Source organism: Oncorhynchus mykiss, chromosome 12, assembly GCF_057628025.1.
Source record: "Oncorhynchus mykiss isolate SJ-2025 chromosome 12, ASM5762802v1, whole genome shotgun sequence".
NCBI classification, from domain to species: Eukaryota; Metazoa; Chordata; class Actinopteri; order Salmoniformes; family Salmonidae; genus Oncorhynchus; species Oncorhynchus mykiss.
The window spans coordinates 19,241,564-19,266,444 of record NC_143033.1 but is presented as its reverse complement, the minus strand read 5'-3'; the positions used below and the strand labels follow the sequence as shown (position 1 = coordinate 19,266,444).

Below are 24,881 nucleotides of genomic sequence, written 5' to 3'. Positions count from 1 at the left end.
GCTACCCAACACTGGTTGTTGGTCAGACATGAGTCTGGTGCAACAATTTAAAATTCCCCAATAAGGTAATGACTGGAAAAATTGGTGTGTATAAATAAGTGTGTAAACAGATAATAACACATTACCTGATAGTTACTGCTTCTTTGAAGTTAAAATAGCCTATAGTCAAACTCAGCATGACTGGGGTTGACACAAAGCTAGGAGCCTCACATCAAAGATTATATTAATACTATTGTATGCGTCTTTGGTTTTTATTTATCATCTCTTAAAGTGGAGAGATGTTTCATCATGTGTTTCTAACTATCTGGCTCTTTATTACTGTATGGAATGTGCGGTGACCAGGGCTTTTAGCGATTACAACTTTATAAGGATTCTGCCTTTAATTGTCTTGGCTCTTATCATTGATTCAAATTAGGAAAAAAATATGCGAAACATATTCGTATATTTTTATTTTCTCCGTCAGTACCAGGGGCACAAGTGTTTTCATGCAAACTTAGTATTCGTTGCCTCCTATATTATTATCTGTCTGTCTCTATATCAATTGAATTCAATTCAAATGGCTTTATTGGAATGGGAAACATATGTTGACATTGCCAAAGCAAGTGAAATAGATAATTAACAAAAGTGAAATAAACAATACAAATTAACCGCAAACATTACACTCACAAAAGTTGCAAAGGAATGGAGACATTTCAAATGTCATGTTATGGCTATATACAGTACAGTGTTGTTACATTGTGCAAATAGTTAAAGTGCTATATCCCTGTTACTGAGAGGATGCGTGCTTACTCTCATTTCACAAGATTCTGACATATTCCTCTTTTCGGCTGATTTCTATCCTCCATGTTATCATGGAGTCTTAATTTCCATGGTGCAATGTGCGAAATAAGATATCTATGAAGACATACTGCAGACCTGTTCTGTCCTACACCAAGTGTCTCAAAGGAGTATACAATGCAAAGGGAAGGGATCATTGCCGCTACCTCACTTTCCAACCAAGGTGCATGAATTGAGGAGCAAACAAAGGTAGAGATGGGTGTTGCTGAATCTCATCTCTACCAAGGGAGTATCTTGTGTAGCTCAATTGGTAGAGCATGATGCTTGTAATGCCAGAGTTGTGGGTTCAATCTCCATGGGTAGACCAGTATGAAACACATGTACACACTCATTACTGAAGGTGAATTATTATGCAGCAGGAAATGTGAATTATTATGCAGATTATAATTAAGGTATAATTAAGGTAATTAAGGTAATACATTTTCCATAAGGGAAAATAAGGGAAAATCATGACTGAAATTTCAAAGTGGAAATTACAAAGAGGCCTCCACATGGAACTCAAAATGGTTCTACCTGGAACCAAAAAAGGTTTTCCTGGACCGATGAACAGTCAAAGAATCGTTTTGGAACCCTTTTGTCTAAGAATGTGAGGTCATGAATGTCATTGAATAGATGATCTTACTCTGTCTCTCTTTTCTTTCAGGAGGAAAAAGCAGAACTTAAAACTGACATACAACATCTGAAAGTCCCGCCAATTCAACATCAGTGAAGTAGAAGTGATAGCACCCCTGTAAAGATTGAGCATGGAAAGGATTTTGCCAGCTATAATCTGGACAACAACTGCTTTAGTGTGTGGTGTGTGTCAAACCTCAAACCTCATGTGGGATGGTGAGTGGGATGGTGAATTAGTAAAAACAATACATTAAAGAGCAAGTTTACCTTTAAAAACATAGATCAAGACGAAAACATGGGATTAAGCTACTTGTTGCTATTTAGCACCTATAAAGTCCGCACTTGAATATCTGACAGATGCTGGGATCAAACCTGTCAAACAAAGCCATTCTCTAAATCTCAGCAATAATGTGAATCATATTCTATTCATAGCGTTCTCTCTCCCCCAGCTTGGGTCTGCTGTGCTGGGATCTTGTCCACTCATGGAGTCCAGGCACTGTGGGGTGTATTGTGTAATAATGGGCCCCAGATGTGGCAGCCTTTAAGGCATGAAGCACCAAACAAGCCTTGTGTCTGTCTCTCAAACGTCTCTGGATCGCAATACGATCCCAAGTATGTTTGTTCACGACAATGGAAGAAAGTATGTGTTACTGTGCACTGCATGTTTACATTTAATGTTCTAATTTCAATAAATATATCCTGTGTTTAATTTAGATGTACAATACAGATACATGCTTGTTTATGTTCCTGCACTGTTTTTATGTTGGAATTTGTAAAAGCTCAGGTTTCAGTACCCCCTCCGCTCTCACCCTTTCTTCTCCTCCACTCTGTTATTCTATAGCTCAGCATCGAACACATTGAAGGCAGTCTCAGTCTGAAGAGGAGCTCCCACCAAGCATGCTGCTTAAGAGAGTAATGCTTTGAAGTTGAAAAAATTCCAGGAGTTTCCTGTAACAACGTTGGAGTATAATGTGAACCAGGAGCCGTGGAGTATTCCTCCTTATCCCCAGTCAAGCCAATCTGCTTGGGAGAGATATCATCACTTCAGCTGTGTGCTGCGTCTGCTTAAAGGCAGTTTCCCTGTGGATTAGAAAGTGACCACCACCCCACCAAGGATGTCTAGGTTGCTCTGTGCTCTGCTTGTCCTTATGTCTCTGTGTAGTCACAGCCTAGGGGTTTCTGCCTCACAGCCAGGGAAGGGAAGACATAAGACCAGACCTCAGTATAAAGAACCTGCTGGTCTCCTGGCTCCGGAGGATGATCACGGCGGAGAGGGAGACCATGAGACCAGGACAGTCCTTGACCCAGAACAGGAATTCCTGGCTGATTTTGCAGGTAAGAAGCGTTTGTGGGTAATCACGGCCCCGTCGCACAGTGACAACTACCTCCGCATGATGGAGAAACAGATTCAGGACATGGAGCAGGAGGGGCTGAACTGTCGCCTGGCTGAGAGGGACACCTTCATCGTCACCATCATCCAGAATGCCATGATGGAAGGCAGGATCCAGAAGACCACCTTCCAAGGAGAGGCCACCATGGAGAGCATTGACTCAGACATGGTCACCAAGCTGCTGCATTACCTTGAGCTGGGGGATCAAGGCTTCTCCATGCTAGTCATGAAGAAGAACCTTAGGGTGAGTGAGCGGTTCCCCTACCCTGTCCGTGTGGAGGCCATCCTAGAGGTCATTGATCAGTTCCCCTTGCGCAAGCTGGAAAAACTCACCAGGAAGGGCTCCCCTCTGAAATGTAAAATCACCAAGAAGAGGCTGATGAAGAAAAAGATTCCTGTGAAAAAGAAGGTGTTCAGTCCCCAAATGCAGGGAAACGTTACCTCTGTCACCCAGAGGAATACTGTGGCCAAGAAGGCTGCACTGAAGAGCAAAATTCAGGACATTCTCAGCGGTCGCTCCAGGTTCATCATTCGAAAGACGACCACTGATTCAAAAGGAACACAAGTATTCATCGCAGGGAAGGCAAACTCCAAAGCTGTGGGAAAGGACAACCAAAAGAAAAATGGAAATGTTTTTACAGAAATAAACACATATCCTTCTACTGTAGAGAAAAGAGAAAGAAAGACTGTAGCCAACTCTAGAGATAATAAACCAGAGAACGTTGGCGGGGGAGAAGAATCCTTGGAGAAAAACAACTCCCCCAAAAAAGGCAAGGGAAAGAAAGATGGGAAGAAAGGGAGAGGGAGAGGGAGAGTGAAGAAAAACCACAGAGAAGTGAATGACAACAATAAGAAAGCACTGATGGACTTTGTCGAGCATTTGAAGGGGAAGAGAAGACTTATGGTATGTGCTTTTATAGGTCTCTTTTAAGTATATCAAATAATCTGTTTGTTTTTGATAGATGTGTTCATCCATTTGTGATACAGGTGATAGCCACGCCCAGTGCCAGCACACCTCAGTATGTCCAGCAGAGGGAGGAGAACGAGCTTCATTTCTGTGACCTTGCCCTGAGAAAAGTTACTACGGCAACCATCCTGAGCTCAGGGCCTGACACTACCCTCACCCTGCACCACTACCAACTTGGTACTACTATGTGTGTGTCTGTGTCTACTGACTCCATCTCCCTTAGATAGATACTACATTGATCCTATATCATATTCTCTTCAGAACTATAGTGTCATTATAGTCTTAAAGAGATGATCCTGTACTTTTAAAAATACTTTTTAGCCAGTAGTTCTGAAAGTAGCCCTCACAAGCCAAAAGTGGATCCCGAAAATTGCATAATGCATCACATATGTGCAGATATCTATATGTGCACCATTTCATTTCTCTCTCTTTCTCGCTCTGCTGTGTGAGCATATTTCTAGCTGTTACTCAAATGTCGAGGGGCTGAAGCTCATTGACTAGAATTTGAATTTCTAGGTTGTTGGCCCATGTGGGGGAAAATGTAGGGAAAAAAGCGTAGCACAGCTTCCAGAAAACAGTCGCTTTCAAACTAGGGATTTCGTAGATAGTTAAGGTAAGACAGTAATAGTGCTCATAGATTATGCACACATTCAGCCCAAAGTGGGAGGTTTCAAAAATACTTGGCAGCCGCCAAAGTTGCAGATCATGTCTTCAACAAAAAAATCGGGTTCCTCTTTGGGCTTTCATACAGTAAAACTGCATTTCTATATTCCAGATTCTGAGACGCCATTCACCTCACTACCAGAGAAGTTCACTGACCCAGATCTCATCTCTCAACTGATGAAGCAGTATGGGATGTCCTCTAAGGTTTTCTCTATGACTATGACTGACTATGACCTGAAACCCAATGTAAGCATAATCTCTATCTTGCCAGTGATATTTTGATGACACAGATCACTTTCCTCAGAAAAGTGTATAAATGTTTATTGTACTTAACGTGCCAATTATAAATGCAGTATGTGGTATTTGTATCCTAATTATTTATATCCCTTTTAGGAAGTATTTGATGTACCTCCACCCTCATCTGCATTGATGGAATATGTTGACACCTTTACATCGCGACGATCTGAAATGGAGAGAGAGAGAAAAACTCCACTGGCCTGCTCCAAATCCCAAGAACAGGGCGGGGCATTGTTGAGGTATGTGATTAAGACTACACAGTATCTGTAATGACACCATAGTACTTAAAAACTTTAAAGCTGCAAAAAAGCATTGTAGTACTTGGCAGCACGTAGCCTTGAATGTTAAGAGTGTTGGGCCAATAAACAAAAGGTTGTTGGTTCAAATACCCTTACCGACTAGGTGAAAAATCTGTCGATGTTCCCTTGAGCAAGGCACTTAACTCTAATTGTTCTGCATTAAATGATTAACTAAAATGTAAAGGAAGTGGTTATAGTGCTTTATAATGCCGTGCACAGATAATAATGTTTCAAGTGTAGCGTACAGATAATAATAGAGACATTTATCCCCACCAGGTTCATGTCTAAAAGGAGACTGCTGATCATCTCTACTCCATCTGAGGACGACTACTCCTTCCAACAGCAGCTCCAGGGGCTGAGAGGACAGGCCTGTCCCATGGGTTAGTATTAGGCTCCCTGTTAAACATCTCCAACCAGACTAGTCTAAAAGTTATTGTGGGTTAACCTCAGCAACATTATGCTATTATCACAATAGTTCTCAGTCACAAGTAATGGAAGAATAATTACTAAATTCTTACATTTCATTGTTGGTCTTTCCAACAGGCGTCCGTCATTTTGCCTTGTTGAAGTTGATCGGAACAGGACCAACCGCCTCAGGCACTGTGGAACTGTTTCCACTCAATGGTGAGTTTTTTTGTTTTCTCTAAAGATGATACTGTGTACTGACACAATGTCAACAGTTAATGTCAACATGTCATGCATTCTGTGTTGTTGGGCAGGAAATGGAATCCAACTCCCTTTGAATGATCTAACCATTCCTATACACAGACCTTTTCCAAGAGATATGCTACGGAAAAACAATCTGTCTATGCTGCCCTACCAAGCAGAAAGGCAGTAACTGCTCATTTGGTCGAAAATGAGTTAATGTCATTTTTGCTACATTAAATACATGCTTAATCATGTGGACAAGTATCCCGCCTCTATTGTATTGTGTTCTGGAGAAATGTTGGTTTATGCTAGCAGTAATTGCATAAAGTTACTGTGAAACCAGGGTAAATAAAAGCCTTTTTTTTCTTCAGTTCAACACTATGAGCAGTTACTGCCTTTTTGCTTGGTATGGCAGTATGTTCTTCTGTCATGTCCCACACTGATTCATACTCACTCTAATATATCGACTCTGGATTGATAATTTGACCAGTTCTGTCATTTCTTGATTTCTTGTTTAGATTGATTTATTATTTGTATTGTATTTGATAGACGTTCTCCTTCACTGTTGGAGCTAGTAGCATAAGCATTTAGCTGCACCTGCTATAACAGCTGCAAATCTTTGTACGTGACCAATCAACTATGATTTGATTTATTAACAGTCAAATGGTGATGGCAATAATGGGGAAATAACATGACAAACACCTTTCCTTTATCCTTGACAGGAAAGAGCCAAACGGAGAACGAGCCTTTGTCACGGGACGTGGTCACTGGTCTCCAGGACCAGCTGAAGATCAACCGGGAGTACTTCAGTATGCTGGTGGTGGGGAAGGACGGGGACGTGAAAGCCTGGTTCCCCTCGCCCATGTGGTCTCTGGCCAACATCTATGACCTGGTGGACTCCATGGAGCTGCGGCAGCAAGAAGAGAAGCTGCAGAGGACTTTAGGTATTCACTGCCCTGAGGACACTGGCGGTAGTTACCAAGGTTATGATGAGGAAGCAGATTACCACAGGTCAGAGGAGTAAAGGACAGTAAACAGCCCAAAGGCGTCATGGCAGTCAGCTCAAATGAATGGTTGTGGGTAAAACTTTGACACAATAACAGATTGAACCATGAAAGGCTTTTTATTTTAAATGTTTTTGCAAACATTTATCAGAGGCGTGGCATTTGTAGTTAGAAATGGCCGACATTACGTAAATTGAAAATTTGACATTTTTAAATGTATAATTCACTACAGTAATATGAGATCTGTATGTAAAACATTTACATTTGACATTTTAGTCATTTAGCAGATGCTCTTATCCAGAGCTACTTACAGTAAGTGCATTCATCTTAAGATAACTAGGTGAGACAACCACATATCACAGTCAGATATACAGGATACAAACTTTCCATTCCAGCTAAACAATGGACATATACTGTTTTACCCCTCCCCCCCCCCAAAAAAAAAATATATATATATATTACACACATTATGGTACCCATAAGCAATCATTGCTGATTAAAAAACACAAATGTAAAAATTTTATGGATGTAACGTTTTGGAAATAAACTCTTCAAATACTTAATATGTTTCTTGAAATTAAAAAAAGGTTTGTTTTTATAATTGTGATGTTGACATCTGTTTCTTTCAAAATTACAGACGTGGAAAGCTGTAAAAAAGAAAGTAATGAAAAAGTATGCCTGAAGGTGTGCTTCAACAACTCCCCTATTTGGCCACATCAATCACACATGTCTACATTGTCATGGAAAATAACTCCAACTCTTACAGTTTGTTATAGACCAATATCCAGGTAGTAGGATAGGAATTGGTTTGACAACAGAAGGTCAGGTCATTAGCTGTAAACTAATAGTAATGTGTTTCATCGTGACCTACAGATGCAAGATCTTAATTTAATCACCCTGTTGTAGGTGAACTTTTTTGCAATGCAGGAAATGCAAAACGTATAATGTATTCAAGAATTAAAAGGGCTTCTGATTTTTGTAATTTCCACTTTCCCTTGTGATAAATGTATCAACCCCTACAAAAAATGTCCATTAGTTATAACCCTGTTGCGTCAGGATTATTTTCCTGCTGTAGCAAACTGGCTCAAATTAAGATCTTACATCAGTAAACATATAATAGAAATAAGATGGGTCTAAGAAATATGGTTGTACAGTATTTGACCTGGATTTTGGGCTGTTGTTTTTCAGCTATGCCGGGAGCAATTAAAGTAGGATTTGTGGGGGAAAAAAACATGTGTTCAGCAGCTTTGAAATGGACGCTGATAACTGGGTGCAGCACATAGTAAAAAAGAAAGTTACAGCACGCCGGGAAAAATTTGCAGTAAATAACTGTCAAAGACAGACCTTCATCTTTCCATTATTTCAGTTTGGACAAATCAGTTGTTTATTTCAGATCAATCTATTTCATTAAAGATCTTGGCTAGGTACTATCTAAAATTTCACACAGCATACACCCAGACACTTTTCATTTCATTTCCACAGTCTCTTTCAACAATGAACAACAACATCAATCCTTCATTCACATATTGGCGAGCCCTCAGATTTGACTGTATTGGCCAGTGGACTTTCGTCTTTGTGTCTCTGATCCTCTTGTCACATAATACAGTCAATTGTATTACAGGGTTTTGTATACTAGTGCATGATGTACACTACCGGTCAAAAGTTTAAGAACACCTACTCATTCAAGGGTTTTTCTTTATTTGTACTATTTTCTACATTGTAAATAATAGTGAAGACATCAAAACTATGAAATAGCACACATGGAATCATGTAGTAACCAAAAAACAGTTAAACAAATATACATATATTTTCCATTTGAGATTCTTCAAATAGCCACCCTTTGCCTTGACAGCTTTGCACACTCTTGGTATTCTCTCAACCAGCTTCATGAGGTAGTCACCTGCAATGCATTTCAATTAACAGGTGTGCTTGTTAAAAGATCATTTGTGGAATTTATTTTCTACTTAATGCGTTTGAGCCAATCAGTAGTTTTGTGATACGGTATACAGAAGATAGCCCTATTTGGTAAAATACCAAGTCCATATTATGGTGAGAACAGCTCAAATAAGCAGGGAAACAACAGTCCATCATTACTTTCAGACATGAAGGTCAGTCAATCCGGAAAATGTCAAGAACTTTGAAAGTTTCTTCAAGTGCATTGGCAAAAACCATGAAGCGCTATGAGGAAACTGGCTCTCATGAAGCCCGCCACAGGAATGGAAGACCCAGAGTTACCTCTGCTGCAGAGGATAAGTTCATTAGAGTTACCAGCCTCAGAAATTGCAGCCCAAATAAATGCTTCACAGAGTTCAAGTAGCAGACACATCTCAACATCAACTGTTCAGAGGAGACTGTAAATCAGGCCTTCATGGTCAAATTTCTGCAAAGAAACCACTACTAAAGGACACCAATAAGAAGAAGAGACTTACTTGGGCCAAGAAGCAGGAGCAATAGACATTAGACCGGTGAAAATTTGTCCTTTGGTCTGGAGTACAAATTGGAGATTTTTGGTTCCAACCGCCGTGTTTTTGTGAGACGTGGTGTGGGTGAACGGATGATATCCGCATGTGTATTTGCCATCGTAAAACAGAGGAGGAGGTGTGATGGTGTGGGTGTGATTTTCTGGTGACATTGTCTGTGATTTATTTAGAATTCAAGGCACACTTAACCAGCATGGCTACCACAGCATTCTGCAGCGATACGCCATCCCATCTGGATGGGCTTAGTGGGACAATCGTTTGTTTTTCAACAGGACAATGACCCCTGTGTAAGGGCTATTTTACCAAGGAGGAGAGTGATGGAGTGCTGCATCACATAACCTGGCCTCCACAATCCCCCAACCTCAACAAAATTGAGATGGTTTGGGATGAGTTGGACCGCAGAGTGAAGGAAAAGCAGCCAACAAGTGCTCAGCATACATGGGACTGTTGGAAAAGCATTCTAGGTGAAGCTGGTTGAGAGACTGCCGGGAGTGTGCAAAGCTGTCATCACGGCAAAAGGTGGCTATTTGAAGAATCTAAAAAAATATGTATTTTGATTTGTTTAACACTTTTTTGGTTACTACATTAATCCATATGTGTTATTTCATAGTTTTGATGTCGTCACTATCATTCCACAATGTTGAAAATAGTACAAATAAAGAAAAACCCTTGAATGAGTAGGTGTTCTAAAATCTTTGACCGGTAGTGTATGTCCAGAGGAGGAGACTGCCATACTTATGCCTCAACAGGAGTCCCTCTGCAGAGACGGGAAGTTGTTAAAAGCACACAGACACTGAGATCACAAATGCTTACACACACACACACACACACACACACACACACACACACATACACACACACACAGAGGAACTCATTCACATGCACAAACAAAGACACTCCTCTACCCAAGGGCCACCAGCCCACGTACAGACTAGATAGATACCCTGGACTGTTCCCACTATGGTGAGTACCAGACTTGCAATCATATCATCGTGAGTTGGGACCCTAAGAAGTAAATGGTACTGTATCTTTATTAGCTACTGTATAACTAGCTCCAACTTTTAAAGTTTATTTGCCATGTGCACAGGATACAACAGGTGTAAAACAGTACAGTGAACAGGAGGGTGCTGAGGGGAGAACCTAGACCACTCCAGTATCCCTGTACATTGAGTACAGGCACTGGCACTGACCTACATATACTTGCATTCTCATGTTTCTTTAACTCTCATCGTTGTTCTTGTATAGTTTTTATTCAGACTTATTTTTTAAAATGTTATCTATGTTATCTAAGTTATTATCTATGTTATTATTATCATTGCATTGTTGGAAAGATCTCTCAAGGTTAGAATTTCACTGTACCACAGGAGGTTGTAGGCACCTTTAATTGTGGAGAACGGCTCATAATAACGGCCTGAACGGAGCAAATGGACTGGCATCAAACATCTGTAAACAATGTTTTTTATATATTTGATACCATGCCACTAATTCCACTCCAGTCATTACCATGAGCCCATTCTTCACAATTAAGGTGCCAACAACCCCCTGCCCAATATCCTGGCATTTGAGACTGCCTCAGCCAAACCCAGTCGGCCTCCTAGGTTCAACTTGGAAAAGTTCAAGTAGGGCATAGAGGCTTGTACCGATGGTAAGTGTTCTGTCTCAAACATAACTAATAAGTCACGAGGCCAAAATCTGACAACTGAGAGACAGATTAGAGCTGTTGAATTTGGTTTACAGCACAGTGCGTTGCTTTATATAAGCTCTGTTACATATAGAATAAGTGAAGTTAAACACGCAGCTGTGCTGTAATTTAATGTCAAAATGTAAAACCAAAGATGCAGAAATTAATGCTTCCCCTAAATAAGTTCCCTCTAGTTTTTCTTTGTTCTTCCTCCTTTCTACAGCTGATGTTTGCACCCTAACTGGGAAGTTCATCTTTAAACAGGCACATATTCAAGTGAAAGGTTTCAGGTTTGGATCCACATGGGGATATGGTTTTGACTAAAGACAGATTTCAGCATGGTTTGCATGCATTACTGTTAGTCAGCAGAGAGAAGAATCCAATGTGAATTCCACACTCCCCCTGGTGAGAATGTAGGCCAAAGCTGTTACAGACACTATTTATTGATTTGAGTAATGATTGTTGCCTACATGCAGGTTGAAAATCAACATATTCAGTCACCAGGTATCCAAGAGTACAAGGGTCATCTCAAACTCTGCTATTCTCATTTTCAACTACAGAATAACATCCACAGAACAAGTTGGACTGAGACTTGATTCAAATAAAATAATTTGTATTTGTCGCATACCAGTTTTGCAGATGTTATTGCGGGTGTAGAAAAATGCTTGTATTCAATCCCTATATGTAGCTGATTTGAAAATGAACATGTACATGCAATTTCCTTCTTCACTGTATGCGTGAGGAGGTCATCTAAAGGCCTGTATTGTCTCCCCTGAAGGTCCTGCTGGGTAAAAGAAGGGATCTGTTCCCCCAAACCCTGCTTCTCACCCCAGTAACCATATGGCCCCACCCCTGCCCTCTCACCCCAGTAACCATATGGCCCCACCCCTGCCCTCTCACCCCAGTAACCATATGGCCCCACCCCTGCCCTCTCAACCCATGGCCCCTAGCCTGCCCCCGCGACCACCAGAAGCCATGTGAGTGCCGGACTCTGATAATCAGAGGAGAGTCGTGTGAAAGCCGGACGATATTTGAGAATACCACTACTGGCATTGAAGTACATCACAGGAGGCTGCTGAGGGGAGGACGGCTCATAGTAATGGCCAGAACAGAGCTAATGGAATGGAATCAAACCCATGGAAACCATGTTTGATGTATTTGATACCATTCCACACCAGCCATTACCATGAGCCCGTCCTTCCCAGTAAAATGCACATAAGGCTCTAGAGACACACTGTACTTGCTTCAGAGCATAGAAACAGCACACCTTCCCTTTCACAAAACCCAGTTCTTTGTTTATATCCTACTATTCATTATTTCCTTCAGTAACTTTCACCGTTGAATCCCACTGGGCACACAGTGGTTGAATCAACGTTGTTTCCACATCATTTCAAATAAATTACAGTGATCCAACATGGAATCGACATTGAATTGATGTCTATGCCCAGTGGGATACTTGTCCACTGATCTTATTTCTATTGTGTTGTGCTGAGTCATTTTGGCCAGTTGACTGACTTTGTGACTCTGCCTCCAGAATCCAACCTGACCCAGATGAGAACTATGATGATGTTACGTACGCCTCTGGGAAGAGGGAACGCAACACCCTGCTAGAATTCAACTCTCCGTGGAGTGAAAAAGGTATGGGATTGTAGGTGCGAGTAAGGATGACAAAAGCAGAGAATTTATTCCTTCACAAGGTAAATTTGGGGAAAAGGGGCTGTAACAGAACCAAAGCAAAGAAAGTAAATGTCAAAGCCTTCTCTCCTACCTTACCTGCCCACTACTTACCACCTGGTGCGCTAACCAAAATACAGGGGGAGGTACGCCCAGGTCTTACCTAGTGTGTATAGACACTCCCTAGGTGCCTTCCCCTTCCCCCCTGGGAACAAAAACAGAATACAAATGTGAGTAAACAATTTCAATAATCAAAAACACACATACCTTAATACAGGGGCTACAAAGTACTTAACAATAACATTTCACTCTCACTCTCACTCTCACTCTCACTCTCACTCTCACTCTCACTCTCACTCTCACTCTCACTCTCACTCTCACTCTCACTCTCACTCTCCAAAATACAGGACATAAACCTCAGCTCTCTGTAGCAACAGAACACTCGCTTATATAGAAGGAGTCTGTAATGGGATACAGCTGTATCCACTGACGAGAGGGCGGGGTCAGCTCCAATTAGCAAAAAGGGCTGACCAATCAGCTGCTTGGGGGAATTTCAGGAAGCCATCCTGAAACACACACATACAAAAAAACAAACACAACACAGAAACTGGGGAACGTAACAGATTATATGGGGTTAATGAACAGCCCTCCAACCCCTCCAGTATTCTGACTGCATCTTTTTCATCCAATAGGACAGTGAAAGTGATGAAATGTATGAAGATCTTGATGAAAGATGGTGAGAAAGATTCCCTCCAAGTTCTATTCAACTTTTTCTATTGTACCAATCTGTGAAACGTGCAACAGGTTTTAGACATAGACAGAGGACAGTGCCCAAAAGCTGATGAGATGTCTGAGACAAGTCTATAGTTTTGTATAAACACTGCCCTCTAGTGAGCATTAACACAACTGACACTTATTTATAATCAGAGAGGCAGTGAAATCAAAGGAGCAGGAGAAGAAGAGAGAGAGGGAGGAGAAAAAACGATAGGAGGTGGAAAAGACAGAACAGAAAGAATGTAAGACAAAATAATAAGAGACCAAAGGGAAATGCAAAGTAAGTGTTCCCAAAAGCCTGCTGTTCAGTAGTTCCCCTAGATCTTGTTGTATTGTAGAATCCATCCGGTATACTATAGAGAGAATAAAGTAGACTGATTTATGACCCTATGTCCAGATGACGCGTACATACCCAAATATGGGTATCCGGCCAGGACATCCTGTTCCTGTTGTCACGTGTTAGAGGGTGTGTTAATTTATATCTATATTGCATCTATACCTTTGAAGTTGTCATGATGATTTATGTGTAGGGACCTGGTTGAACTGGGGGGGGTTGTGTTTGAACTTTTCAAAGAGGATGACCCCACATCCACCCTATTTTATTGCCCTTAGGGTTGTTGTCTATGAAGCAGGAATGTGTGTGTGTGTGGGGGGGGGGGGGGGGGGGGGGGGGGGGGGGATGCAGACGCATTATAAATAAAGCCCAGAACACTAAACAAGATTTTAAAAATAAAACCCAGAACATTAAACAGAAAAGTATGTCTCGGGGTGCTATGCATCTCTTGTCACGAACCCAATGATAAAAGCACTGAGGACGTTTTGTGTGAGGCCCCTGAATGTTTTAAAGGAGTTTTGGATACGAGTGATGGACATATGTCTTACATATTCCAACCGGAGGATTCTACTGTTAAGATATTCACAGACAGCGGCCCCAAACACCTTTATCATGCAAAACCCGGGAGTTTTTCCTCCTGCGCTGCGTATGAGAGAATGGCTCAAGATAAGGCTAGCGCTCTGTCAAATTGAACAGGCCCTGAGCAGTACAACCCTGCCAGGAAATGCAATAGAAGAACTTGTGTGCTGGCGCAGTGATTTGAAGGCCATAAGAATCGCTTCAATAGCGTATAGCCCCGACTCCAAAGTGACAATTTTAGCATGTGAACAATTTGATAGTGAACAAATGCGACGAAGTCTGTCAGTTCATATGTATTTTCCAAAGCCTGCAAGGATGTAAACTTTTTTACGTCAGTGTTTAGCTTTAAATGGATTGATTACCCTATATACATAACCCTGATGAATAAGCTGGACAGTCTTTTCCAAAATCGTGAACAATTACGGCGCTGGCCACGTCTATCCTTAAAACATACCCAGGATCTACATGCCAGACGTTTGATCTATCCCTGGAGTGAAAACTTACGGAGCCTTGACGGAGAGTTTGTGGAATATCCTGAGAGCAAGAGAGCATGTCTTGACGTGGGTGAATTGGAGACGGATGGGGGTCAGGGCTAACCGGCCCCTTTATCTGTAATAAATTAATAGTAAAAATGTTAAATTGATTATAACATGTTTTACACTGTATTGTCTAAATATAATGAATTAAATAAATTGTTTTAAAGAGGTATCTCACCTTTAACGAAGGGGCTCTGTCTTTTAGATCTATCATCATGCATGTCTCTGAGAAAAATCATTTCGGAAAATATGTGTGTGCGGGCGTCTGCGTGCGAGTGTAGGTGTGTGTGTGTTTCAAAACAAAAGGGGGTGGGGGTGTGTGTTCAACAATGCCATGGCATTTGCACCCAAGGCTCTATCTCTCTCCACCTGTTGTTTTGGGGTCTCTAAACATTCCGAGGTCCTGCCACCCGAAAAAAACGTCATCCCCGCTCTGTAAGATCATTACAGAATATCTCTCCTTTGAGCCAAGACCGCGGAGCGAGGCTAGTGAAACAGATACTATCCCCTCTGTACGAATGGCCAAAAGCTTAACTCCAGACACCAGGCCAACAGCCCAGAACAGCTAAAAGATCATCCGTGAATCCGTCCTAATGGAGCTTTCTGAAGGTGAGTTAGTGAAAATAACTCAGTGAAAATAATATATTTGATTTGAAGGCTAGGTATTTTCAGGGAATGGTATGGATATTATTGATATTATTGGAATATTAAACCGACGTGATATGTTTTTTTTAAACGGGGGGCAATGATTTTTTAGGAAATATGTCAAATGTACGTATTCTTATAATTTAAAATGTATATATAACTCGGATAAAAATATGTTAATATTATCTAAAAACTTTGCGACCTTTTGCCACATTTCAGGCTTCAAACATAAAGATATAAAACTGTATTTTTTCGTGAAGAATCAACAAGTGGGACACAATCATGAAGTGGAACGACATTTATTGGATATTTCAAACTTTTTTAACAAATCAAAAACTGAAAAATTGGGCGTACAAAATTATTCAGCCCCTTTACTTTCAGTGCAGCAAACTCTCTCCAGAAGTTCAGTGAGGATCTCTAAATGATCCAATGTTGACCTAAATGACTAATAATGATAAATACAATCCACCTGTGTGTAATCATGTCTCCGTATAAATGCACCTGCACTGTGATAGTCTCAGAGGTCCGTTAAAAGCACAGAGAGCATCATGAAGAACAAGGAACACACCAGGCAGGTCCGAGATACTGTTGTGAAGAAGTTTAAAGCCGGATTTGGATACAAAAAGATTTCCCAAGCTTTAAACATCCCAAGGAGCACTGTGCAAGCGATAATATTGAAATGGAAGGAGTATCAGACCACTGCAAATCTACCAAGACCTGGCCGTCCCTCTAAACTTTCAGCTCATACAAGGAGAAGACTGATCAGAGATGCAGCCAAGAGGGCCATGATCACTGGATGAACTGCAGAGATCTACAGCTGAGGTGGGAGACTCTGTCCATAGGACAACAATCAGTCGTATATTGCACAAATCTGGCCTTTATGGAAGAGTGGCAAGAAGAAAGCCATTTCTTAAAGATATCCATAAAAAGTGTTGTTTAAAGTTTGCCACACCAAACATGTGGAAGAAGGTGCTCTGGTCAGATGAAACCAAAATTGAACTTTTTGGCAACAATGCAAAACGTTATGTTTGGCGTAAAAGCAACACAGCTGAACACACCATCCCCACTGTCAAACATGGTGGTGGCAGCATCATGGTTTGGGCCTGCTTTTCTTCAGCAGGGACAGGGAAGATGGTTAAAATTGATGGGAAGATGGATGGAGCCAAATACAGGACCATTCTGGAAGAAAACCTGATGGAGTCTGCAAAAGACCTGAGACTGGGACGAAGATTTGTCTTCCAACAAGACAATGATCCAAAACATAAAGCAAAATCTACAATGGAATGGTTCAAAAATAAACATATCCAGGTGTTAGAATGGCCAAGTCAAAGTCCAGACCTGAATCCAATCAAGAATCTGTGGAAAGAACTGAAAACTGCTGTTCACAAATCCTCTCCATCCAACCTCACTGAGCTCGAGCTGTTTTGCAAGGAGGAATGGAAAAAAAAAATCCGTCTCTCGATGTGCAAAACTGATAGAGACGTACCCCAAGCGACTTACAGCTGTAATCGCAGCAAAAGGTGGCGCTACAAAGTATACAAGTTAAGTTAAGTTAAGTTAAACTTACAAGTTAAGTTTACAAAGTAAACTTAAGGGGGCTGAATAATTTTGCACGCCCAATTTTTCAGTTTTTGATTTGTTAAAAAAGTTTGAAATATCCAATAAATGTTGTTCCACTTCATGATTGTGTCCCACTTGTTGTTGATTCTTCACAAAAAAATACAGTTTTTATATCTTTATGTTTGAAGCCTGAAATGTGGCAAAAGGTCGCAAAGTTCAAGGGGGCCGAATACTTTCGCAAGGCACTGTATATATTATACACTGCTCAAAAAAATAAAGGGAACACTAAAATAACACATCCTAGATCTGAATGAATGAAATATTCTTATTAAATACTTTTTTCGTTACATAGTTGAATGTGCTGACAAAAAAATCACAGAAAAATTATCAATGGAAATCAAATTTATCAACCCATGGAGATCTGGATTTGGAGTCACACTCAAAATTAAAGTGGAAAACCACACTACAGGCTGATCCAACTTTGATGTAATGTCCTTAAAACAAGTAAAAATGAGACTCAGTAGTGTGTGTGGCCTCCACGTGCCTGTATGACCTCCCTACATCGCCTGGGCATGCAACTGATGAGGTGGTGGATGGTCTACTGAGGGATCTCCTCCCAGACCTGGACTAAAGCATCCGCCAAGTCCTGGACAGTCTGTGGTGCAACGTGGCGGGCGTGGATGGAGCGAGACATGATGTCCCAGATGTGCTCAATTTGATTCAGATCTGGGGAACGGGCGGGCCAGTCCATAGCATCAATGCCTTCCTCTTGCAGGAACTGCTGACACACTCCAGCCACATGAGGTCTAGCATTGTCTTGCATTAGGAGGAACCCAGGGCCAACCGCACCAGCATATGGTCTCACAAGGGGTCTGAGGATCTCATCTCGGTACCTAATGGCAGTCAGGCTACCTCTGGCAGGCACATGGAGGGCTGTGCGGCCCCCCAAAGAAATGCCACCCCACACCATGACTGACCCACCGCCAAACCGGTCATGCTGGGGGATGTTTCAGGCAGCAGAACGTTCTCCACGGCGTCTCCAGACTCTGTCACGTCTGTTACATGTGCTCAGTGTGAACCTGCTTTCATCTGTGAAGAGCACAGGGCGCCAGTGGCAAATTTTCCAATCTTGGTGTTCTCTGGCAAATGCCAAATGTCCTGCACGGTGTTGGGCTGTAAGCACAACCCCAACCTGTGGACGTCGGGCCCTCATACCACCCTCATGGAGTCTGTTTCTGACTGTTTGAGCAGACAGGTGCACATTTGTGGCCTGCTGGAGGTCATTTTGCAGGGCTCTGGCAGTGCTCCTCCTGCTCCTCCTTGCACAAAGGCGGAGGTAGTGGTCCTGCTGCTGGGTTGTTGCCCTCCTATGGCCTCCTCCACGTCTCCTGATGTACTGGCCTGTCTCCTGGTAGCGCCTCCATGCTCTGGACACTACGCTGACAGACATAGCAAACCTTCTTGCCACAGCTCGCATTGATGTGCCATCCTGGATGAGCTGCACTCCCTGAGCCACTTGTATGGGTTGTAGACTCCGTCTCATGCTACCACTAGAGTGAAAGCACCGCCAGCATTCAAAAGTGACCAAAACATCAGCCAGGAAGCATAGGAACTGAGAAGTGGTATGTGGTCACCACCTGCAGAACCACTCCTTTATTGGGGGTGTCTTGCTAATTGCCTATAATTTCCACCTGCTGTCTATTCCATTTGCAGAACAGCATGTGAAATTTATTGTCAGTGTTGCTTCCTAAGTGGACAGTTTGATTTCACAGAAGTGTGATTGACTTGGAGTTACATTGTGTTGTTTAAGTGTTCCCTTTATTTTTTTGAGCAGTGTATATTATTAGTTATACATATTTAATTATTTATACATTTTTTTGATGATTGATATGTTAAAACAATGACTAATAATGTTTTTTCAGACTCCAACGAGACATGCCTGGCAGAATCTGGAATACCTGGTGAAAAAAGTCAAGAGCCCCCGGTTTCTGCGATTCGTCAGAACAGCCCTCGTCAAAAAAGCAGAGGTAATTTAATTATGTATTGTTAATATATAGCATTATATCTGAAATGTATTTGACATTTTGTATAATTTTAAAGGTAATCAGAACAGAAGCCAAATTAGCCGCCATGTTGGAGTCAACAGAAACCAGAAAATAAATGATAAATGTTTCCTTACCTTTGATGAACTTCATCAGAATGCAGTCCTAGGAATCCCAGGTCCACAATAAATGAATTTGTTCGAAAATGTCCGTTATTTATGTCCAATTAGCTACTTTGGTTAGCGCATTTGGTAAACAATTACAAAGTCACAAAGCGCATCCACTATAACGTGACGAAATGTCCAAAGTTCCGTAACAGTCAGTAGAAACATTTCAAACGATGTACTGAATCAATCTTTAGAATTTTGTTTACATATATCTTGAATAACGTTCCAACCGGAGAATTAGAATGACTTCAGATGACCGGTGGAACGCAGGTCCTTCCGCTGTGAAAGCGCTTGGTGAATGCATGGTCAACTCGTGGCAGTGGTGACTATTTCCTGTGTCATTCGACCCCCCTTCACATTAGTGTCATCAGACAAAGTTCTATTGACTGTTGACATCTAGTGCAGAAGACCTCACACACCTAGAGCATGCGGAGGATTTCGGCTCACCGGACATTCACAATGAAACAACGAAACCGGAGGATTTCATCGTTTTAAATGACATTTCAGAGGTAGACGGGCTGTTATTATGGGAGGCGGCCAACCTTATTGATTCCTCCAATTCTTTGGTGGAAACACCCAAACCTGAAATAGAACAAGCTAGGTTTTTTACAGCCTTTTCCAGGGCTCTAAAATCCCGAAAGGTTTTGCTCCACAAACGAATGGGGGATTTACTCGAGCGACAATACTGTCAGGATCTATCCTTCTGGTATAGAATAATGCCACGTTTGTTAAACAGCAATCCGATTAAAAAACGCAAATACAGGCGCTAAAAACATATATGTAACATGTATCCTTCTAGAATACCACAAGAACACACATCATTAATTATCCAAATGTCAGAGCCAACAGACATAATTGAGACAGTTGAAACCCTGTTATCCCAGATACCGCCCGAACTCCAAGCTATAATTAACCACATGAATGAGGCTGGGGTAACAGACATGATGCCGATAGATGAAACCCTGTTATCCCAGATACCGCCCGAACTCATAGAAATAATTAATCGTATGAAAGAGTCAGGGGCGACCGATGAAAACCTGTTAACCCAGATCCCGGACGCCCTCATATCGTTAATTAACCAGATGAATGAGAGTCTAAGATCTTCCACACCGAACCCCCCACAAACCCCGCCATTAACGCCCATGTCCGAAGAGTCTGAAATGCAATACGATGTTTTTGAGGAATTGGAAAATTGTCAAATATATCAGGAGGGAGATGGTATTGATAGAAGTGTCCGGGTTGTGTACCGAAATAAATTCAGCAATACAGAGATTCGACAATTTTTCAATTTCACATGGGTGAATCAGAATCTTGACTATGCAGTGTTTTATGTGATGATCCTGGATACTCTGAATGAACTGTTAGACAGGGCAAGATATTATGGCGAACCTCATGATGTCTTTGTCACGAGAATTATGTTCTCAATGTCCATAAACCCAATTGAATTAATTACTCAGCCTGAAACCCAGAATTTGTAAGAAACTGGTTGAAATGAAGGGCCAGCTACAATAGTCAGAAAATGTATTTACGAGAGCACACTAGCCTGTTGTACAAAACAATTCATTTTGTATTGGCTTCTCACGCACATTCACACAAACATACGCTCACACATTCACACAAACATACGCACACACATACTTCTACACAAAACAGAAGGTATCCTATGCACATACTGTCTCACTACTCAGCCGACAGAGTTTAGGGAGACCTTGTCCTTGAGATGTCCCGTTCTCTCCCAAATCTCTAGTCAGGTTGGCACCGAACTCAGACAGTCTGTGTTTTTTCACGGGAACGTTCTGGCGTGCACAGTACAAGGACCTTCATTTTATAGCGACACTATAATAGTCATATTGTTCGACTGACTAAAACTACACACATCATTATTAATTATAATTTTATGATTCTAGTCAATTTCTACAATTATATGGTTTCTGAGTGGAGTATTCTAATCATTCCTTTAAAGCTAAACTCCATCAACAGTCGGGAATTTGTGGAGATAGTGTTATGCAGGCTCTCTCTTATTTTACCCAATGGCGAAGCAGATCTTGAACAATTTATAGCTCAAATTTATCCGTCATAGCCGATAGGACCCTTGAGCTTGTAGTGCAAATAATACGTTAAACCCTGGGTGGCGGGGGTCAGAGAAGGAAACGGGCATATCTCATAAACGTTCACAATCCTGGTAATAAGCTATGCTTGCAATAGGCCTAGCACATTTACTCAACCCTGGGTGTACAGATCTAGCGGCGTTACACAAGGCTAGAGAGCTCCAAACGGCCGTGGGTCTAGGTATACAGGATGCGGTGGCTTTCTCGGACATAGTCAAATTTGAAAACTCTCTGACCATCAAGACTGTGGTTTTGTACCACAGTAGACCCATTTCTCTTGAAATTCCAAAACAACCCCCAACCTCATCCTCAGATTCTGTACTTTTATGTGCAAAACACCCACTATTATGCTATTACCAACCTCACCGCGTTTTTAGGTGTACCATATGTGTGTCCATCCTGCCATACCAGCTACACCCAAAATGAGGGGGACTCGTGCCATTATAACTGTTCAGTATGTCTGGATGAAAATTGTCAGATGCAGCCCTTAAACCTGACACCCTGTGTGGATTGTCAGCGCACATGTCGTTCGGCCTACTGTTACGAATAAAACACAAAATTGAAACATGGCACCCCAAGACCTGTAAATCTGTAAGCAGTTGTGACATTAACAAGAAATGTCCAAAATGCTATTGCAATTACAACCTTAAAATAGATAGCCCTAAAACTCATGTGTGTGGAATCATACATTGCCCAATCTGTAAAGGGCCTTTGAAAAGCAGAGACGCTGAAGTGGTTCAAGAAGTGCCACACGAGTGTTATATTCAGGCCTATGATTTGGAGACAAATCAGCAATCAGCAATCAGAGGTTCATTTGCCTAGTTTTGTATCTATCATGACTTTCAAGGGTGAAAAGTGGTCGGCAGAGGGGCCCAATTGTGCACTGCTCTTTCTAAAACACTTTAGAAAACCCCAGTACAGAAACTTCACGTTTATAGTGTACAATTCTAGAGCCTATGACTCCTACCTTCTTCTGAACCCCTTGATACAGCAAGGCGTTGCACCCAGTGTCATAGCTCAAGGTAGTAAAATCTTGTGTTTTTTAGACCCCACCCAAAACCAGAGATACATTGACAGTTTAAGCTTCTTACCCATGAGATTGGCTCAAATGCCAGAGGCCTTAGGGTTTGAAAACTCTGTGAAAGGTTGGTTTCCCCACTTCTTCATATCTGAGGAGAATCTACATTATATCGGATCTTATCCCAGCCCCGAAATGTACGGGTGTGATCAAATGTCTCCCAAAGAGGGAGAAAGATTCATGACGTAGTACGAGACAGTAAGACATAGCACCTTTGATCTCCATAAAGAGATGGAATCATACTGTGACAATGATGTGGTTATACTTCGTGAAGGATGCCTCAGATTCAGAGAAGAGGTAATCAAAGATTCAGGCATTGACCCCTGGAGTTGTACAACTATTGCATCGGCATGCATGAAAACCTATCGTACACACTTTCTACCTACAGCATCTATAGCTATCTCCTCGCCTGACAACTACCGACGCCAATTCAAGTCATACTCTAGTGGGTCCATTCAATGGTTGGAGTACTTGGCCCAGGATAAATACATTTTTATTCAACATGCTTTGAATAGGGGTGAGAAAATGTTTGGGTCTTATCATGTAGATGGATACACACAGATTGACGGTGTTGAGACCGTGTTTGAGTACAACGGTTGTTTCTTCCACGGTTGAACATCTTGATTTGTTCCCCAGGCCACGTGTGTCCTAACCCAAAACACTTTTGGGGAAATGTGCCAAGAGTTTCAAGACAAATTTGATTCTTTACAGGCTACTTGCGGGTTAAAAGTGAATGTGATGTGGGAGCAGGAATGGATCGCAATCAAAAAGTCTGATCCTCATGTTCGAGCCTTCCTTTCCAGCTTTGACACACCAGAACCCTTGGAACCACGACAAACTTGTATGGAGGCCGTACCAATGCTTTGACATTGAGGCATGTAGCGCAACCCGACGAGACAATAGGATATGTCGATTTTACATCCCTTTATCCTCATGTAATGAGTTCCTCATGCTATCCTAAGTGTCATCCTGAAATTATTCACCGCGACTTTGACTTACCCCAAAACTATTTTGGTCTGATCAAAGCAACTGTCTTCCCTCCTAGGGGTTTGTTTATACCAGTATTGCCTTACAAGGGACCTCATGGAAAACTTGTCTTTCCCCTTTGTCGGACCTGCAGTGAAAACAACAACCAGGAAAACCCTTGTGATCACTCAGATCAAGAAAGAGCCCTGATAGGTGTAGGGGTCACAGTTGAATTCTCTAAGGCTCTAGAGATGGGGTATCGTGTGGTCAAAATCTTTGAAGTGTGGAACTTTTCCAGCAAATCAGACACTCTTTTTAAAGAGTACATCAAGACCTTCTTGAGCAAGCAAATGGCTTCAGGCTATCCTGCATCGGTCACAGATCAAGAGAGCAAAGACAAGTACATTCAAGACTATCACGACAGAGAAGGCATACTTCTTGACCCTGACAGAATAGAGGTCAACAAAACCAAAATAAATGTGTCGAAATTGTACTTAAACTTGCTTTGGGGGAAGCTTTCGTAAGAGTTGCAATATGCTAACAATGTCGATCATTAAAGACCCTGAAGAATTTTTGGAATTTGTTTAGCAACTATCTGGGTCGTTTAACGAGTGAACACAGAGATGGTGACCATATCACAGAATGGTCCTCCTGTGGTCCCAAAAGCTATGCTTTTAGGACAAAAGACAATCACGTGGTGTTGAAAGCCAAAGGCGTGACTCAAAACTATGAAAATGCCCCACGTGTAGACTTGGAAACAATCACACGCTTGGTCGAGGGGTTCATAAACGACCGGAATAGTGTCTTGGAGAGGTGGCGCAGTGAATTCAAAAATATTCTTTAGAAATATTTAACTTCCACACATTAACAATTCCAATACCTCAAATGAAAGATAAACATCTTGTTCATCTACCCATGTCCGATTTTTAAAAAATGTTTTACAGTGAAAACACAACATATATTTATGTTAGACCACCACCAAATCAAAGGGAAAACGCAGCCATTTTTTCCAGCCAAAGATAGTCACAAAAGCAGGATTAGAGATAAAATGAATCACTAACCTTTTGAAAATCTTCATCAGATGACACTCATATGACATCATGTTACACAATACATTTATGTTTTGTTCGATAATATGCATATTTATATCCACAAATCTTGGTTTACATTGACGCCATGTTCAGAACTGCCTCCAAAATATCCGGAGGAATTATAGAAAGCTACGCCAGATAACAGAAATACTCATCATAAACTTTGACTAAAGATACATGTTCTACATATAATTAAAGATACACTGGTTCTTAATGCAACCGCTGTGTCAGATTTTTTTTAAACGTTACGGAATAAGCCTAACATTGCAATAATCTGAGACAGCGCTCAGACGTAAAAGTATTTCTCCGCCATGTTGGAGTCAACAGAAATACGAAATTACAACATAAATATTCCCTTACCTTTGATGATCTTTCATCAGAAGGCAGTGCAATGACTCCTAGTTCCACAATAAATTGTTGTTTTGTTCCGTAATGTCCAATACTAGTGT

General features: G+C 41.5%; 1 protein-coding gene and 1 long non-coding RNA gene across 2 annotated transcripts; both read left to right on the top strand.

The window, feature by feature from the left end:
* The first annotated feature begins 1,976 nt into the window (after positions 1-1,976).
* Positions 1,977-7,280, top strand: ccdc80l2 (coiled-coil domain containing 80 like 2). Its single transcript, XM_021622924.3, has 8 exons — positions 1,977-2,089; positions 2,291-3,743; positions 3,827-3,983; positions 4,582-4,715; positions 4,863-5,005; positions 5,342-5,445; positions 5,609-5,689; positions 6,436-7,280. Exons 2-8 carry the CDS (start codon positions 2,565-2,567, stop codon positions 6,735-6,737), a joined length of 2,100 nt encoding a protein of 699 aa, XP_021478599.2. The 5' UTR covers positions 1,977-2,089; positions 2,291-2,564; the 3' UTR covers positions 6,738-7,280.
* A 2,773-nt stretch (positions 7,281-10,053) lies between these two features.
* On the top strand, positions 10,054-13,337 carry LOC118937637 (uncharacterized). Its single transcript, XR_005034901.2, has 3 exons — positions 10,054-10,160; positions 12,413-12,516; positions 13,245-13,337. It is a non-coding gene; the product is annotated as an uncharacterized LOC118937637 (long non-coding RNA).
* The last annotated feature ends 11,544 nt before the right edge of the window (positions 13,338-24,881 follow it).

Bases quoted from the DNA above. Each gene is read 5' to 3' on its own strand.
- ccdc80l2 (XM_021622924.3), top strand. From the start codon at position 2,565: ATGTCTAGGTTGCTCTGTGCTCTGCTTGTCCTTATGTCTCTGTGTAGT. The intron at 3,984-4,581 runs GTACTACTATGT...TCTATATTCCAG, and splicing joins CCTGCACCACTACCAACTTG to ATTCTGAGACGCCATTCACC. The intron at 5,690-6,435 runs GTGAGTTTTTTT...TATCCTTGACAG, and splicing joins GGAACTGTTTCCACTCAATG to GAAAGAGCCAAACGGAGAAC.